At 46.6% G+C, this 19,545-nt stretch overlaps 1 protein-coding gene across 8 annotated transcripts in view; it reads left to right on the top strand.

The window, feature by feature from the left end:
* LOC139060093 (glutamate receptor ionotropic, kainate 2) overlaps positions 1–19,545 on the top strand; it is a 636,178-nt gene that overhangs the window by 583,318 nt on the left and 33,315 nt on the right. For all 8 annotated transcript variants that reach the window (XM_070538904.1, XM_070538906.1, XM_070538907.1 and 5 more), the window contains 3 exons: positions 10,731–10,982; positions 13,143–13,312; positions 18,405–18,458. In XM_070538904.1, coding sequence (XP_070395005.1) covers positions 10,731–10,982; positions 13,143–13,312; positions 18,405–18,458 — 476 coding nt within the window. The remainder of the gene's footprint in view (positions 1–10,730; positions 10,983–13,142; positions 13,313–18,404; positions 18,459–19,545) is intronic.

Here is a 19,545-nt window from a genome sequence, read left to right as displayed (position 1 = left end):
ATATATATATATATATATATATATGTATATATATATATATATATATAAAGAGTTTTGTAGACGTGAAGGCAAGGATGGCGAACTTTTCCGAAAAACGGGGCAGGAGCACAGAAGGCATTCTGCAGTTCTTTTCCGCTATCGCAGGTATTGTATTCAGTGCTACCGGTCATGTAGAACAAGAATGAGTATATATTTGTAGAACGTAATGCATACTGTCTTACCATGTTCGGTCACCCGCATAGCCATCCGGTGCGAATTAAAAATGACAGAAACGAGGAATTGTGCGTAATTAATCGCGACTCATTACAAGAAATGAACTTCCGAAGACGGGTTGCGAACATTAGTGAGTGCATTCTGGCTGATATATGGATTCCCAAGAAACTTCATTAATTTCTGTTTGTCTTTCTACTATATGGATGGTAGTGGAGGTATAGAGACGCCAAATTGTATTCAGCAAAGAAAGCCCAGCCACAGAGGGGAGCACTCACTGGCTTACTGTACCACCTTGGTTTCGTAGAGCCGAGGTTATTCCATAAATTGTCGAGTGATTGAAGGATAAGAAGCTGGAGTCTTGAACAAAAAGAACACAAAGAAAAGCAAAGGGGGGGGGGCGAGTCAAAGAGAGAGGGATAGAGAAGGGAATGCGAGTTAAGGGCATGATTTAAGAAGGGCAGGACTTCTTGGGCAGAGTTGGCATCGCCACGAAAAGCAGGCTATAGCTTCCACCAGCTATCACACCGAACAACTAGGCACGCTCCAACTTCTCGCGCAAGAAGCTCCCTGCTTCTCCCCGTCATTTTCCTTTTTTTTTTTCGCCTGCAATGCTCACCCCGGTTCATTCCTTCCGCATTACCGAGATCTGGGCGCTTTATTGTGCACCATGATTTTGTTTACCGTCTTTTTTTATCGCTGTTACTCTTCTGTTGTGTTTATTATTATTATTTCCCCCCCGGTAGCATAAGTCCTGCGCCACCACCCTTTTCTCTTTCGCTGAGAGGGGGGGGGGGCGAAAAATTTCCATTATGGATGATTGAAGACGCCGCGTCTCTCCCGACGCATCGCTAGACAATCCCCGCCTGACTTGAGCGCACGTTTTCTTTGAGGCGCCTGAAAAGTACAGTCAGTTCTGGGCGCGTCGGGAAGCGAGAGGGTGCGCTTCCACTGTGACCGGCATTCCATGGAAGTCGCCCGCTCTTTTCATAGTTTGTTTCTCTACGTTTGCTGGCCTTTGCGAGCGTGTGTGAGCGCGTCTGTCCTATCTGCCAGGTGCCGCAGCGGAACGTCTGGCAAGCGGTGTAATTTTTTTTTTTTTAATATTTGGGGTTTTACGTGCCAAAACCACTTTCTGATTATGAGGCACGCCGTAGTGGAGGACTCCGGAAATTTTGACCACCTGGGGTTCTTTAACGTGCACCTAAATCTAAGCACACGGGTGTTTTCGCATTTCGCCGGCAAGCGGTGTGTTCGTAGCTGCTAAGCATCGTGCCAATGCCGCTAGAAATGCAACAATCGTGTAGCCAGGTCGTTCCTGCAGTCGTTGGGTTGAATGCTTGGCTTGTTGCTGTTGTGCGAACAGCATGATTTGTGCTCAGCTGTTGGCATTGTCGGAAAGCTTTTGTAGATAGAGAGATAGAGAGAGAAAAAAAAGATAAGTGAAAAGCAGGATATTTAACTGGGACTGAGTGCTTTTGGCTATCCTGCACTGGGGCAAAGGGAGGAAAAGGTCAAGAGAAGGAAAGAAAATCACGAAGTGAACTGCAGTGCGATTGCCAGCATAATGGAAATTATCGCAGTGCGTCACAGATGATTGATCAGTTCGGTCGCCTTCAAGAATCACAGCAGCGCTTTTGTGGCCTTCTGCAGCTGTGATATACGAGACCACGGTAAGAAGACCTTGCCCAACGAGGACGGTCTTCCGTCTAACTGGTTTAGAGTGATACGAAGTGGAAGCCTTTAATTTTCGAAGGACGGGAAGCAGCATAGAAGGTGTTCTAGTTTCTTCGCCACTAGTCATTGCATCCGGCACTATAGTCCATTCCTATCAAGGATTAGTATGCATCGGCGAATGCAACACCCGAATGTAAGCAAAAAAATAGCGTTCGCTCACTTAAGCACGTAGAAGCTAGTAGGCACAGTTGCCCAAAATCATGGAGTTAACGCAAACAATAGATTGATTTTTGTAGGAAGCTTGTATGTTTGGTAAGGTGCTGAATGTTTGCTGTCTGATGCTTGACGAATTTCGAAGTTCTAAGTCCTTTAGGAATGACGCAGCAAATTAACAATTTCGTACTGAAGATTTTTCTTGTCAATTTCGGCAAGAGTAAAACGTTTGTGCATTGCAAGTGGAAGACCACAAGGCGTCTCATGGTGTAACTTCTTAGGAATAAATTGCGCAATGAAAGGAAAATGGCCGGTAAACTTCAAAGCTGTAGTCATGGCGAAGGTGCCGTATGAATCTGCCAAAATTAACATTGCTTCTTTTAGAACGTGTCTTCAAACAGTGAAATAAATTTTCAAACCGTTGTCGTAAACAAGCGCCTTAACCTTCGCACTTGAAGCTGCTCACCCACGAAAAAAGACACTTTAATCGCCGTGGTCGCTTAGTGGCTTTGGTGTTGCGCGGCTATGCACGGGGTCGCGGAATCAAAATAGGGGAACAATGTGAGGAGGCCCGCGTACTTAGACTGATGTGTACATTCAAGAACCCCACGTGGTCGAAATTGATCCGATGTCCCCCATTACGGCGTGCCTCACAGTCATTTAGTATTCTTGACACGTGAAATCCTAGCATTTAATTTCTTAACGAGATCAGACCGAAGACAACCCACCGGCACTCGTCAGTGCCCAAAAGAAAGGACAAGCTATATTTACCTTGACGTTTCAGTGTCTGTTCTCCTGAGATCGGTCTCTGCACCACGCTGTGGTTCGCACACAGCTGTTTAGTGGGAATACTTATGCGCATGCGCAAAGCGCTTATGACTACAGCGGAAGCCAGAACGCTGCCCTTACTCTGGCAGAGCCGATTAATGGCTCATTCACACCCGCGACTTGATGAGGTCGCGCGACCAAAAAGCGACCGAAGGCGACTGATGTACACCGGCAAGCCCGGCTTAGTGCGACTCGCAAGTCGCGATCCCGGAGATTATCGTTCTCAGCGAGAACTCTCTGAATCTACGCCGCGACGCGGGAGCAGGCCGGATGAATCTTGAATCTCTGAATCTCTGATGAATGAATCTCTGAATCTTGCCGCGACGCGGGAGCAGGCCGGATGTAGACGCACGAAAGATCACTTCCGGTGCGCCGCTGATTTGTTTATCAGTTTTGCGACCGTGGTCGCGCGACTGAAAAATCGAGCAGAGAGCGACTAAACCAAAATGGTCGCTTTTCAAGAAAAGCGACCATTTGCAATTATTTGCGGCTGGTCGCTTTGCGACCAACTTGGTCGCGCGACCACTGTCATTCGCCGGTGTGAATGAGCTCTAAGTCGGAGCGTGACGACGTTGGCGGCAACTTGGCTTCGTCGCTTTTGCAGCCAAACCCACTTGGCGTCTCTGGAGACCTTCTAAACCTGCACGCGGGGTCGGCGCATGCGCGTCAATACCGTGACGTCACAACGATGCCAACGGTGTCGTGATGGGCGCGCCTGGAGCGTCCTTGTAATCGCTATCGCAATAAGAAGACAAAAAAAAATGCACGTGACAGAAGTGGCGGCAGAGACTTTAGCAACGTAACCTGTCCGACGCCTATGTAAACTTATTTGTCATTGCAAATTACCCAGTGGCTGCGGCCAAACTGTGCCGCGCCAAGTAATAACAAATTTCAAGCAGTCATCGAAGGCGCAAGATGACGAAGACAGAGTTGAAGACCCGCCGTGCCAGCTCAATGGCTGTGGCGCTGGACGTGCTGACCACGAGGTCGCGGGACCGATCCCTGCCACGATGACCGCATTCCTATGGGGGCAGAATGCAAAAGCGCTCCTGCGATATGCATTGGGGACACGGTAAGAAAAAGAAATTGTAGGATGTCAAAATCAACACGGAAAAATTTAAATAAATTATGGGGTTTTACGTGCCAAAACCACTTTCTGATTATGACGCACTCCGTAGTGGAGGACTCCGGAAATGTTGACCACCTGGGGTTCTTTAACGTGCACCTAAATCTAACTACACGGGTGCTTTCGCATTTCGCCCGCATCGAAATGCGGCCGCCGTGGCCGGGATTCAATCCCGCGACCTTGTGCTCAGCAGCCTAACACCATAGCCACTGAGCAGCCACGGCGGGTTCTATCAACACAGAGTGCTCCACTACGGCGTACCTCACAATCAGATATGTAGCGTTTGTGCGTAAAGCCCCAGAATTTAATTAATTTTAGGACGCAGCTTAAGGAATATCTTCCGCAAGAAGGTGAAACGGCGGGCTGGCATATTTTAGCGGTTCGTCTTGCCCGATTCTATTCCATTGTTGTCATCCATGCCCCACGCAACCTGTCGATAGTGATAGCAACGTATAGCGGAGTACCACTCGGGCCAGTAACAAAGCAAGGAAAAAAAAAAGAACTTCTGAGGTTTTATGGTGCCAAAACCACGATCTCATTGTGAAGCAAGCAGTAATGGGAGACTCAGGATTGATTAGAAACACCTGGAGTTCTTTAACGTTAAGTTAAATTGATGAAGGCCGGTGCTCTTCGATTTTGCCCCTATAGATATGCGGCCGTCGTGTCCGGGGTCGAATCCGAGCCCTCGAGCTGAGTGGCGCACCGCCATAGCCACCAAGCTACCATGGCTTGTCCAGCCACGAAAAAAAGAAGAAAAAGTTAGAATAGCACCATTGCATTATACCGCCCATGTTTTTTTCTCCTTCGTTACTTCGTTATTACAGTCGCCAAATGTAGGACCAATTACGGAAATCAAATGTTAAAATTTCAATTGCCTACACTTCTAAACCACATAATAAAAGAGAATAAGATCGACATATATAGTACATCACAAAAACAACTGCGTTTAATGTTTGTATAATGATGTGATACGATGATTTTCTATTTGACTACTGTATAATCCCCTTTACAAGTGACGTTTTATAACTCCTGTAAGTATTTTCCTCTTAGTAGGTTGTACTCCCTTAGCCGCACGCTTTTATGCTTCCCTGTGTGATAGGGGTCAGGGGTCCTCAAGCTGTTTTTACAGCTTTTACCTATCCTCCTAGTAAAATTTTCTTGTTGCGGAATAAACTCAATTCAATTCAATTCAAAAGCGAATCTAGGAAATCGATGGACCGGGGCAAATAGAGATATAGTGAAGCCGGGGCTACATCTGCTACAAGCACGCAACCTGCGCGCAGGTCTCCTGGGAGTTGGAGCTCCACAGGGAACATCAAGTTCACTGACACTATCGCAGCAAAGAGAACCCTCCTTTAATGCGATCCGGAACGAAAAGACGTGGCGCCATTTTTTTCGATGGTAGCCACCCAGTGCTCGTCGCACGCGCTCCTCTCCCGTATTGAGAGTCGCAGAGGAGCGCATATGCATGGCGTGTTCGAACAGCACGTTCCGCAGCTTCAAACATCGGCTTTCTGGCACCAAATTTAAGCTACCCTCCCTGGCTACTGGAACTACGAACAATTGAAACGCCAATAGAAAACCTTCGCGCTGAAAATGAAGTACCAACCGCTGTAGCGATGCAGCTATAGCTTTGAAAGTTACCAAGACTTAGTTCATCTGTACGCTGATGTCTCCATTGTAACAGAAAGTTCATCATCAGCATTCACCACTCTATAGCTGCACTCTTAGTGTGTAAGAGGTCTCTCTCTTTCTTTTTTTAATTGTTTAAAAATTTTTATCCTATACTATCAATCAAGCGAAAAGGGGTAGCCGTCGCCAGCAAACGGCGACAACTCCTCTGTTTATCATTATCTTAAAGATAAAAAGAAGGAGGGCAGGAGATTTGAAGCTTCGGCTTTCTCCTCGGTGTTCGGATTATCACGAGCGTGTGAGTCTTAGGGACCTGCGTGTTACTGGCGAAGAGAGAAATCCTCCCGGTTGTACAGGCGTCCTTCGGACAGCAATCAGGTGCTCGGGGTGCTGACTCTTGCGGAAAGGTAACAAGCCAGCAAGTAGGGGGGGCGGGGGGGGGGGCATTCGAGGTTCTGCATGCAAATCACGAAGTGCGCCTCAACATCGAGAGGAACGCCTTTCGAATCTTATAAGAGCCTGAGCTCGGTGCGAACCGTCCGCGAGACACTCCACGCCGCGGGCTGCGACGCACGACTCGGTCCACAATCGAAATCCGCTGAGGCGTGCAACGCTGAAGAGAGAGTGTACGCCCTCCTTTCTGCATTTCTTTTTTGTCTGTTCGTTCGTTTCCCTTCTCTCGAGACTTGAGGAGTTGTGACGCAACCAAAAGCGTTCTTTTTATTTTTGTATCCTCGCTGTGGATTTGGTCGTTCCTTTGACAACCGAAAGGGGTTCGAGCGAAGATTGAGGAGGGAGCTTAATGGCTCGCTTCTGCTACCGTACGGAGTTCCAGAAGAAAAAAAAAAGATATCCGAAAGATCGCAGAACCGTCGCTTCTAGCACTTACGCAGAGGCATTGCGAAACGAGACGCAAAGGGTGCGGATTTCGGAATCAAGAAAGAGCGGCCGTTGTTGCGAAAGGCATAAGTGCACGTTTTTAGAGGCTGCGCAGATTTGTAGCTTCGCGCTATGCGTGCTTGGCCGTGAACGTCGTGGCCATTTCCAGGCTACAGAGCCTCTTTCTGCTTCTTCGACGGGGTTTCTCGTCGCTCTCACATAAATAACGTCGCACTCGCGCAACCGGTAGTTTGACCTTTGAAAACTGACTTCGTGAGATCGCCTGTAAGGCTCTTTAACGAGGTTTGATGTCTTTGTTACGGTTCCATATCGTAGCCTAAAGCGACGAAACATTTCGAGATGCACAACTAAAAGAAATGTAATTTTCAATTCACGATGCTGCTGTTACTTCTTTCCATGGTACCCACGCCCCCTAAAAAGACATGCATATGGATTTATATACAGGTTTAGTCGCAACCAGAAGATAGCAGAGTGTGAGTGTTCTCCTTCTTTTTTTTTTGTAATTGCTTACTTCTGGCTGTCAAGTCATGACAAAGCGAATCTCTAGTCTTCGGCTTAATCAGCGTTCTAACGACCTTCGAAGATCACAACGGCGCTCGCCGGATGAACGTTGCACAACCAGGCGACTTGATTGCAGCCATTCAACACAAAGCAAACAAGGCCGCCTTCGGACTTTAATGGTCTTTGTCGTCCAAAATCCTATCTTCTCGAAACTCACTGAAGGGTTAGTGGCCTGCCAGTTCGCTATTATGAAACATCTCTCTTCTCGTCCGTGTTCAGTTGTGCGCTGGAACGAAGTTTCATTATGCTAATCACAACCAACTAGCCCAGCTGTCCATACGTAGCAGTTGGCTATCTCGCCACGTCGGAGGCCCGCAGTAGAGGCTCTAATCGTCTAAAGGAACTTGAATTTCTCTACAGCTCGCTGAATCCCGCTTAGGCAAGTCCTCGTTGATTTGAACGAGGAAGGAAGGCGAACGTGATTTCTTTCTCCTCGCTGATCGCTAGTTAGAGCGATATTCCCAGTGTAAACATCTCATCACTGATCGCATCTATTGTGAATTTCAATCTGCTTTCACATTCCACACTCAAATGATCTATGAAATAGAGGCAAAGCCATCAAGCCATCTCGTGCGACTGCTTTACGGCACTCTCGTGTCGTTAACAAGAGGCAACCTGCAGAACACTTCGCGCCCGCTAGACACAGCTCTCCATATTGAACATATATTTCGCTGCCGGAGATTCGTAGTAAACCGCCAAGGCCTTGCGCAAACTATTCCAAACGCATCGTACAAGGTACGTATTTTGGCTTGCATGTATTGATGTAGTGGACGCGAGGTTTTCTTTTTGTTCTTTCTTATGTGGCTGTCTTCACCACAAGAGTGGTTTGCGTAGCCGATCGTAATGTTTGTTATGTTCCTCTCCGTGACTTGGTACGTTTCTTAGATGACCTTTTCGAAGAGTCATTCTAAAGGTCACTGCTCTTCGTTGACCTCTCTCTGACGCGGTCCTTGGGTTGACGGTGTTTAGGCCAACCACTACCTTAAATTTATTACGAGGTCTAATTAGCACTGGCTTGTGATGAGTAAGTTTCGCACTACATGGTTCTTGCACACTGTACGAGCTGTGGCATCTTTTGCTTCTTTTCTTACAATATGAATTTACTTGAAGACATTTGAAGCTTTCCTATAACCCCGCGAGCGAGCGTGGAAGCAGATCAGCTGGTGCAGGAAAAAAAAAAGAAAGAAATATAAAAACTCTGTGCCCTTGCACCCTGTGAAGAAGGATGGCCAACGAAGCTGCGTATGTGGGCCCTTCAATGGCTAACTGCACCTCCACCACGGGTCGGCTCAGCGATTCCCTATCTTCGGGATCGGCCAACGTGTTTAACGCCTGCTTCACTTCCGCCATGGGTCGGCCCGGTATTGTACTATCTTCGGGATCGGATCGGCCCACGTACAGGGAGTGCTTAACGCCTTCGTCGCCTCCACCGTGGGTCGGCCCGGCATTGCGCTATCATAGGGATTTATTCTATACACGCGGACACGAAAATGGTGAAAGTAGCGCCTTAACAGCTACGCTGCGATATGTTTACAAAATCGGCGGTGAAATATTTGCTTGTCTTTGAAATGCCATGACACCAGAAAATGTATAAAAACGCGGCCATAGGTAAGGCCAAGGGAAAAAAAGAAAAAAAAAGAAAAGAACTTGCCAGTGGAGGGAAATGTCGGCCAGTTAGCCAGGCCGCCTCCTTCAAATGGGAAAGGAACGTAATCCTCGCCGCTTTCCTCCGAAGAATTGGATCAGTTCAGTTTGCAGTTCACGTCGGCAACTAAGGAGATAGCGGCTGCTGGCGCATTCTGTTGGCGCTTCAGATTCCCTAACGTAATCCTTTATGTTCCATCACATCATTCTCTGCTGCTTACCGTCAGACTCGAATAAATTGTTTTACTTCTCTACTGTGTGCATGAGCGTGTGTGTTTCTAGCACGAGCATGTGTATTTTGAAAGAACGCACATGGCGAATCATTGGATACGAGCGAACGCTGCCGTCGCATGCATCAAGCGAGGCAAATAGGACGCCGATGTCTCTCTCCGAAGGCTCAACTTGCTTTGTTTTGTATTCTTTTGAATGCACTAAGACTATGTTGGCACTGAGGATTGTAAAGCCATTTTCAAAAGACCTCAAAGACCCCTACTCCCTGCAAGCAGTTCAGATGGCTTTCATGGCTTAGTGTCTTCAGCCAGCCTGGCCATCGTTTACGTCTCCATTTCCTGCTCTTCACTCTTCGCTCCGTTAAACCAGCCTTGTGTAGTAAGGTTGAACTTAAGTTGTCTAGCTTTTTTTTTTCTTAGCAGTTCAATTTGCACATAATGACGATGGGGACAAGAAGAAAAAAGAAACATATCACTGTCGTTGTTTTCAACAGAAGGAAATAGGAATTCGGTAATGTATTTTTCTTCCCTTCTTAGTTCCTACGCTCATTATACTATAGAAATATACATTATACAAATGTACATTATACAAATATTACGGCCAATACTTCTCGTCGCATGAGTAAAGTTGTCTTCGTAAGCTACGACACTTGTTCAGGTGTCACGAGTTGCCCTGACAACTAAGGCTAAGTGGATGTGATGGGTTTGTTTTGCGCTGTGCGCTTTCTTAGCAGGTGTATACCTTCTATAGAAAGTGTTCTCCTTTACTATGCAACCAGACACACCGGTAGTTGCCAAGAGTGCTGCCATCAGCGAAACCGGTTTCGGTAACCACTTTACTAAATAGGACTGTAGCCCTTTTCAAATGGGAAAGTCACTTCTTTTCCAGCTCCTGTTGAGAAACAAAGTATTCGATATTTGCTGTACAGTTGCTAGCACTATCCTCGTCCTAAAGTTGTACCTTCCACCACCTCTCTCTTATAAGGTGAGGCTTAACAACCAATTTTGGGAACTTTCGCAAAATAGGTCTTTACAAAAAAAAAAAATCCGCTAATTGTTAGTGATGTCTTACAAGAAATTAAATACATGAGTATTAATTATTGAAATCTACAAGGCATCTATAGATACAATTTTTTTTTATTGCCTACGAAGTGCCTGCACTGAGAAATCCGACAGCTTACGGGTCATAAAGCAACTCACTATACAAACTTTCAGCGACGTGAGTCAGTACACATTTGATATATTTCATGTGCGCGAAGGAATATATATAAGAAGAAATGGGGTTTCTAAGAAGCCCATAGGAAAACAATATAATAATGACTAGTTGGCGCTTGATAACGATATTCACATTCTAGCGCCGGAAAGCACGACAGTTGACCCACAGGGGGAAGAAGAAAACGCTTTTAGAAAAAAAAGAGAAATATAGTTTCTACATACGTTAACTGCAAACTCGCATACATGCATATTCGCATACATACGCATACATGCATATTCGAAGCAGTGGAAGGAACAGTGTGTCGAATAGGGAGGATACGACAGCAAGAAAAAATAAGTGAGAGCTTGTTCTGTCGGCTCCGTGACACTTTCCGCATCTGTGGAGTAATCTGTTTTGTAAACTGCCCGGATAACGTGCCGTCAGGTTAGTCCTAGCAAAACTGAACGGCCTACCATACACTTTGCTCATCGTGCGTTCATTGCATTCTGCGCAGCCTGCAACCTGATCAGCTCGGGCGTGGTGGCCATGTTCGGGCCCAACGATCCGATGATTGGCGCGCACATCCAGTCCCTCTCGGACTCGCTGGACATCCCACACATTGAAAGCCGACTGGACCTCGAGCCCGACGTCAAGGACTGCTCCGTGAACCTGCACCCGGACCCACAGATCACCGGCAAGTCGATGCGAGACCTGGTCCAGTACCTCAACTGGACACGCATCGCGGTCCTCTACCAGGACGACATCTGTGAGTCGAAACACGCTAGCACCTTCTCGTATCAGACACGCAACTTTGCCGATGTCTAGAACGCGGACACAGCTGCGCAGCGGGAACGCAGATGTGTGTCGGCACGACGTTCGTACAAGCTGCCCCTGACTTCGCTGCACGGTCGATTGAGACGAAGTACATGAATTTGCCTAAACTTCGTCCTTCTGGCTTCAAACGGCTTGCTGACTTTGTAAACTCGTAATTGTGAACGCAGTGCTGTGTAGCAAATAAATAAAGACACATTATTAAAATTAACCAATGGTAGGATTCGAACACAGGACCTTTCTAGCAGAGAAGCACGGTATTGAAACCATTACGCTACGGACGCACGCTCCGAGAAGAGCCATCGAACACCCTTGTGAACTTATTTTGGGCAAGTCGGCGCGTGCAGACGCTTGGGGAGTTTCGATTTGTCCACCTCGACAGGCTGAACCGGTGCGATTATAAGTGACTGTGCGTGTTCTCAGAGTATTCTGCACTTATAAAATTATTGATTGCTCTTAAATTCAGCGTAATGAAGGCAAATAAAGCGTAATAAACGAAGTCGCAAGACTGTTTCAAGCCTCAAGCACGAAGTTCAGACAAATCCATGTACTTCCCATCAATCCCATGATTGCTGTACGATCGCAGCGCCCGAGTTTCTTGTAGTAGTCATTGTAGAAAACTCAATGCGCGCGAGATCTGCAAATACTAAACTGCGGCTATCGTAATGCGACGAGCGGGCATGCATTACGCTCGAACGGGTCAGAACCTAGAAACAATCGCCAAGCTTGTGCCTCTATCTTATTGTCTAATCTTTCGTATTGCGAGTGCCTTTACCGTGGATGGTAATAATCTAGGAGATGGAATTACATCACGAAGCCGGCCATCGAAAGCGGGCTCTCCGCGAAGTCATCCTCTTCGTTTTTTTTTCTCTCTCCAAATGTCGATCCAACACGTGGCACAGCTCGGTGGACTCAGTCCGTTAAGCTTGCTTCACGGTCGGTTTTAATTGACGCAAAATTGCTTGGGTCCCTTGCCAACCGCTCTGTGCACATTTTGTCCCGATGTGATTGAGCAACTTCGCTCGTGGATTGCAGCACAAGCATTTATCATCTTCGTTGCGACGTGCAAATGCGGCAGCCGCACGTTGCTGTCGTCCGCGTTGCCTTTTCAGAGGAGTGCGCGCTGTGCTTGGCTAGTGCGGCGGTGGAAGACACTAAAAATAATCACGTCATGATCACGTGTTGGTCCTACTCTCTTGGCTTCAAGTGTGTGGGGCAATGCTCCTTCCTACTTCTATCGTTCATCCGTGGCCTTCTCATATATTTCGCTGTCATTTCGGCTGTTGTCGGCAGCGCTAGATGGGTAAGTGAGAATTGCAGTGCTGTATGGTCAACGCCGGGAGCCTATGTGCACCAAAGATGTAATGATCACGAACAGCGGGCCTTTCACCTCTTGAATCTACCACATGTGGCAGTTTGCACGGAACATATCGCTTGTTGGTAAAACGGTTGCTTCAGGTTTGCTTACTGCAGTACCAGCCGTAGCATTTGACATTTAGTTACGACAATCACATGGGACCATTTGAATCTGCTTGACCTTTCATATGCTTGTTCATTCCCGGGACGAGTAATCTAGACACTTCTCTCTTCTAGGAAAAACTGCACATCTTCATTTACCCACAATGCGAAAGAAAATAACGCATCGAACAACGCAGAATTATTTTTTGAAATATCATAAAAATTCAAATATAATGCCCACAAAATAAGATCGCGTTACATCTAGCGCCCAATCGTGAGACGTAATGCAATTTACTTGCCTTCTCCTTGCTATGCGAATACTGCCAACTGCATTGCACATATTTGTGAACGAAATAACGAACGAACAAGCAAACGGACGAGCGAGCGAACGAAGGAAAGAGTAAATAAAGAAAAAACCAGACAGGTTGGCCAAATATTTTATTATACTTTACTAGGATACATTGACAGGCCCTAAGTCGAGTGACAAATATAACCTCTCGTCGCAAGTATTGTACGCTTTTGTCTGCACCTTCAGCAAGTAGGAAACACCGCAAGTGTGTCTCTAATCATTGTCGTCGTCTGTGGCTGCTGGGAATATAACCGCTACTCTCTATTTCTCTCTCGCCTGAATTCGCAGCACTCATCAGCCTCCAGGAGCTGGTGCGGCCGTTTCCACCCAAGAACGTGCAGTACCTCTTTCGAAGGGCCGAGAACTTCACAGCGACGCTGATGGACATCAAGAGCCGCGGGATCTACAGCATGATTATTGACGTGCGACCCGAAAACCTCACCGCTTTCCTCAGAGCGGTACGCGCACCTGCGTTATTTACGCGCAAGCGTCTCTGTACATTCTTTCAGTAAATGACGAGCCTAAAGTTTAGGGGACATCGTAATAACTTGAGTGCTGACACTGAACATTGCATACTAAAATGGCCTGAGTTTGAAGCAGGGCGTACGAAATTAATATATGAGCTCGAGCGTGAAACAGTACCACGACCAAATGCAAGTGATGTTTTGTTCCCGCGAGGACATCGGATGTTTAGGAGGGAGGTGCTTCAGCCCTTCCTAATGTTCCTCTGCGATACAAGGTTGGGAAGTGAATGGTGAGCCGTATGGGTCGTCGTGGTTTGGAAAACGCGCAACACGTTGGACTCTGTGTCAACATGTTTTGATGCCTGCTGTTAACTGCACTGCGAAGTGCTTCAGACCGTGTCGCGGTGGACAGGTGGCGTTCAGGCTGAGCAGTTGCCGGTAACTTTTGCAAGGCTAGGTTCACCTGCGGCAAGCAACACCCCTCGTCCTCCTCCCCTTCCTGCAGCGGACTTAAAAAATCGGACCAGTTGGCATTAAAAAAGCGTGAGAACGTTTCTGCAGAACGGTATCATGTTCGATTGAATGACTTGACGGGTTAAGTCCTGCGAAGAGAGAGCCAGAATAAAGGGGATAGGCCGGGACGTTAATAAGAGCGGAAGATCCGGTTTGCTATAGCATACGCTGGGGAGAGAAGGGAGGGAGAGTTAAAGTGACACGGAAGTAGGTGCAGATTGCAGTCTAGCTGCATGGTAGAGCCAGTGCCTCAGTTTTGCTGAGTCTGTTTTTATTTCACTTCAAGGGAACAAAATACCAAGGCTGATGACATCTTAGTGGCGATAACAACACATGCAAATAACAAGAAGCATAGAGGCAAGGAAAGGCAAAGAAATACTCGCTGTAATAGCTTGCGCGCAGGGCAATGCGTTAAGATTGCGGCTTAGCGAAATGCACTCAAACCGTGTTCAGACGTCTTCACAGTTCCGTAAGCGCCAGCATGCGTGCACATGCGAAACGTTCAGTGATTAATTTCAAGCCGAAATAACCAAATGGTTCAAGTGCTGGCGCTGTTCAACATTTTGTAATCATTTGCACGTACCGAGCTTACTAAAATCAGCAGTCGCAGGAACAAGTTACTGTAAAAACCAGGGTAGGGCGGACTATCAAGTTAAAACGAGAAAACTATAGGAAGGCAGCCACTCTAGGTGTAGAATGTCGTGAAATAGCGTGCTGCATAGAAGTAGAAAACACTTGTGCAGGTAAAATTATATTGGAGGACCCAACTAATTTTAGCTGTAGTTTTCACCGCAATAGAACCTGCCGTGAAATGCGTCTAGCGCAAGAGGCTGGAGAGATGAAAGCGCTGTTCACAAACTTTCGTTCGAAAATAGCGACCCCATGCAGAAACGAGGCACATATGATAAACAAAATTAGGCGGCGTATCTGGATCCTTATTTACGAAGTGGTCTGTGTTTTTCTACAGGCGTTCGTAGCCATAATCAGCAAGTAATTATAAAAGTGAACATGTTATTGGCGAAGCCAGGTGGTGAACGATATCCAGCACTTTACAAAAAAAAGAAAGCTTTGTCCTTGTCTAAGAGTGTAGTAAAACATAAGTATAAAGCAACAGGCTAGCTATACTACTCCAAAAAGGGCGCTAATATCAAAGCACGATGTCACTTCAATGAATATAATTAAGCGACATTAGCCTAACCAGGTCCGCGTGCTAGGAAGCTTCGTTAGAAGGATCAGGATTAGCACAGACGTTGGTGTAAAGATTACAAAAACAACAAAAAAACCATGGTACACGTGTATCCACTCTACCCACTCTACGCCTGCACTTTCTGAGCTCGCTCCTACTTGTTTTCGCTTCTTTTAGGCGACAAACACGAATACCGACTCCGCTCTGTGGACGTAAAAACAGTGGGCCAGTCATTGCTTGCGACCTCGCCCCCGTTAATAAAGAAGAAGAAAAAACAAAGCAAAAATAAACAAGACAACCTAATTTGGCATTCCCGACACCATACGGCGTCTGTTAATTGCCCCCGAATCGCGCAACCTTTTTTTCGTTTTTGGCGCTTTGTTCTTCAATCGTAGGCGTGTTTCGGTCGCATTAGTCACGCATGCGCAGACAGGAGCGTGCATTTAACTTCCACACTTGGGAAAACGGGAAGCGAGAAACCTTACTGGCCTGTGGCTTGAGCACTTCGCTTCGCTTTAACCTCCCATGTTTTGACTCACGCCCCCTCATCCGCCTCCCTTCTCCCTCTCTCTTTTACTACGTACTCCCTCCGATGCTCCGTCTTCTTTCTTGCAAAACTGCGCCTTTAGAATCCCATCTACAGCAGCGCAGCGCTCAGGCTTGCTTCATACGCCGAGTCGCGCTCTTCTGTTCTGTTCTTCTCTGCGCAGCCAGCAATTAGGACGGCAGTCGTTAAGTTAATTAGGCGTTTTCTCTCCACGCCGTCTTTCTTTCTCGCAATGACGACAGTCTCCAAGCGAGACTTCCTAACAGTGTTGTGACTTTTATTGCGCCCACGTATGCTGCCCGCGTTTCGTTTTTCTAGTCCCTCCTCCCTCGCCCCTCCCCCCCCCCCCAAACACACACACACACACACAACGCGAGCCTGGCCATTGACTAGATCAATTGAGCGCACTCGGTTCTCGTACCCGCTGCTCGAGTGGGAAGCGCGGCTCTTTGAAGCAACCGCGCTCCGCGGCCGAAGGGGCTTCTCGAAGAATCACCAAAGGCGGGCACCGGCGGGGAAACCAAGTCGTTCTTGAGGAAGCACCTAGGGCAACCGCACTCATCGAAGAAATCGGTCCGGGGGGTCCGGATAATTTCTTCTCATTTCAGCTTCGATGGAAGTTTCTCATTGCTCTTGAAAAGCCCATTCGCTCGGCTCTATACGGATCATCGTTTTCATTCAACTGCAGCTTCTACGTAACTTAGGTTTTTAACTTTATCTTTATACCCTCCGCTGTGGCTAAGTGGATTCGGCCTTCTGATGGTGACACGAGCAAGTGGGATCGATTGAAGGACGTCACCCCTCGCATCCCTGTGGGTACGGCGTGCAAAAGCGCCCCTGTATTTCTATGTGGGTGAACTCCACAGGGACCCTGAAATGATTTTGAGGATTTTGTGCAAATGCACCGAGTCGTTAGGGTAGGTCCTTCAGATCGTCATTTGACACATCTAAGTGCTGCGCGTAAAGCGTGTAATCTATTATAAGATATTAAAAATGTGCATCGGCACTGTTCGCAGCACGCCACTCCCTTGAGTTTTCAGCTGTCCCTGACCAAATGACGCGAGGTGACTATAGGAGGCCAGTAGGGCGAGCTATCTTACTGGCTGCCCAGGGCGCGTCATCGATAATTTTTCTAACTTTATGGTGAACAAACGTTGGTCGTAATAGCTGGAATGTTAGTTAATTTGTTTCTATAAACAGGTTAGTAAGAAAAAGAGAATGCAAAAGGACAATTTATCACTACACTCAAGCACTTTCGGCACACAACAAGTGTCGTCTGCTTGTGTTACAACGTGCTCCATGTTGACGCGAACTGAGCGATCAGTGTTGGTCTCGAGCTTTCTTTTCAGGAGGAGCGACTACTCAGAAAGACATTCAGTCTTGTTTGGCACATTCATGCATTATTAAAGCCCGAAAATTGTTTGACTCATTGTGAAGTGCTAAGTGCAGAATTGTAATAGAAACGTTTGGAATAGCCTTACGTTATAGCTCCCTTAATTAGAGCAATATTAGCTCTTTGCTTGGCTGATTAGGCTCTGCGCCACCAGTTGGCTGGGCCGTTCAGACCGATCAGGCCGCTCATGTACGTCTGCGCTAAAGCTCCTTCATCACAGCAATTGTAATATGGCGGGCCTTCCGTTTACACCTACACCCATCCATCAAAACGCCCAGCTCACCTTTGGTTACTGGAATACCGGACACGCTTGGCGCTGCTGCAAAATGCTCACAACACACGCTCCTTCAATAGCTCTCGCTTGGGATCGACTCCAAGGCGGCTAGCTGAGAGATTTGAGAGGTTTCGTGCGCTAGCTTCAAGACAACCGGAAGTAGACGACACTATGCTCAGCTCGCCCAATGAAGGCGGAGCTTAGCCTCGATGACTCGGTGAACGAGTTGAAGAGGAAAAGCATGGCTATGGAGGAGTGTAACTTGTAATCATCCGTAGATCTCCTTAACATGAGTTGCTTCACACAAATTGCAGTGCGAACGTTTTACTGTATTTACGCTACGCGTCTACAAAATTTGTCCGAACCGTTTCAGGGACCCTTTAAGAAGAGCAGGCCGTTGAAATTTATAGAGTCCAGATCTATGGCGTTATACAATGGCATCATGCTGCAAATTCAGGACGTAAACCCCATTAGATGCTGTTGTTAATATTACGTCTGAATTGGAATCCAAGCCATCAACCTGACTACCATCCACGGTACTATAGTCTACACCATAGGTCTCTGCTGAACTTTATTGAAGGAAACAAGCTGTAAATTTACATATAAGGTCATTCCCTCGTATTGTGCTCCGTGCAAATTTTCGAATTAGAAGAAAGAAAAAAAAAACATTCTGATGTATATTTATTGAGGTCTCCTTTCGATGTGTCAGGGTATAAACTCCTGTGTTGCATCGTTCAAATATATACTAAAACGCGACTATTTGGCTCATCGGGCATCGCAGGATGGTTCATATGTCAAAATGACAAAGGAATTCGAAAGTGAAATGGGTGAGGTTGCTATTATAAGGGACGAGCAAATTGCATGGCATCGGTTTAAACATTTGCCATATTCGTGATGCGAAGTATAACACAGCTTGTTCTCTTAACGAATTAACTTTCTTGAAGCGCCGAAAACCGCAAGCCCATTGAAGTAGAGAATGTTGGGAGGGAGGCAGCACATAATACTATCCCGCTGCCGAAACTGTGCGATCCTTCAGCGCTGTGAAATTCCTTGTGTTGAAAGCTTTGTAAATGGGGCATGGTGTAGTATTTGCTTACGGGGGAGCTTTCGGTGCCATTTCTACAACTTACATGCTCTCAATATTCAATGTATATATTTTCTTCCTTTTTTCAGATTTTGCAAATCCAGATGAATGACTACAAGTACCACTACCACTTTGCTACTTACGTAAGTACCCAGGGAAAACCTGTCACGTGCAACAACTTTAAGCATGCATCACACTGTGTACGAAGCACGGAAGGGCTTGGGGATAACATGAGATACACCAGCCATCTTTTCTCGAAGGCATGCATGCATTTCCCAATGCAAGAAGAAAAAAGAGCAATTTTTTGTTTAATTTGGCAGGCAGATTGCTTTATGCAGGCACACTTAAGAGCCCATCGAACAGAGTAAGAAACATCCTGATATACGAGGGCGAGTCAGAAAATCTGTGCCCCTATTTTTTGCCAAATTACGGCTGCAAATGAGAAGTCAACATATCCATTCTCAGAGGTGGATCTTTCTTGGACCAGCCCGACCTTATCTGCCGGTAGCTCCGCTGCGTGGCGCTGTTGTCAGTTATTGAAGATGGCGGTTGTGCTTCAGACCATAGCTTCCTACAGTGTACTAGAGGGAACTCTGGCGCTGCAGTCGTTGACCCACCATGGGAATGATGGCAAGCACATGGATTTAACTGATCTTCGTGCTTGCGGATTCACACGTTCTTGTGACTTTCTTTATGACGATTTTTATGCCTTCGTTGTCATGAGTTTCTGAGCAATCTAAACTCGTCGAAGTGCCGAAGTCGCTGCGAACACGCACAATCGCTACTAATTGCAACAACTGAGCTTGTCCAGGTGGCCAAATGTAAAAACACCTGTGTACTTAGATTTAGGTGCATGTTAAAGAACCCAAGGTGGTCCAAATTTCCAGAGTCCCCCACTGCGGCGTGCCTCATAATCAGATCGTGGTTTCGGTACGTAAAACGCCATAATCTAATTTTAGTTTTTAAAACAAATAGTACATACACTCAGAGGCACACACGTGAGTAATTCAGATATTTGCAATGTTTTCTTGAGATATTACAATCACGAGCGCACTGAAAACTCTAGCCCTGTTAACTTGTCACGTCATTTACAATTGTTGCTTTCTTTCTTCTTTCTCAAATTAAGAGCGATGTTTTTTTTTCTCTTTGCGATGTATACAGAACTTGACAAAGTAATGAAGTCGGCGCTGCTTCTTTAACAATTTCAAGTGACGCGCTGCTTGAGTGTGA

The sequence above is a fragment of the Dermacentor albipictus genome, chromosome 5, assembly GCF_038994185.2.
Source record: "Dermacentor albipictus isolate Rhodes 1998 colony chromosome 5, USDA_Dalb.pri_finalv2, whole genome shotgun sequence".
NCBI lineage: Eukaryota > Metazoa > Arthropoda > Arachnida > Ixodida > Ixodidae > Dermacentor > Dermacentor albipictus.
Note: the sequence above shows the minus strand (reverse complement) of the source record. Positions and strands in the feature narration are given on the sequence as shown.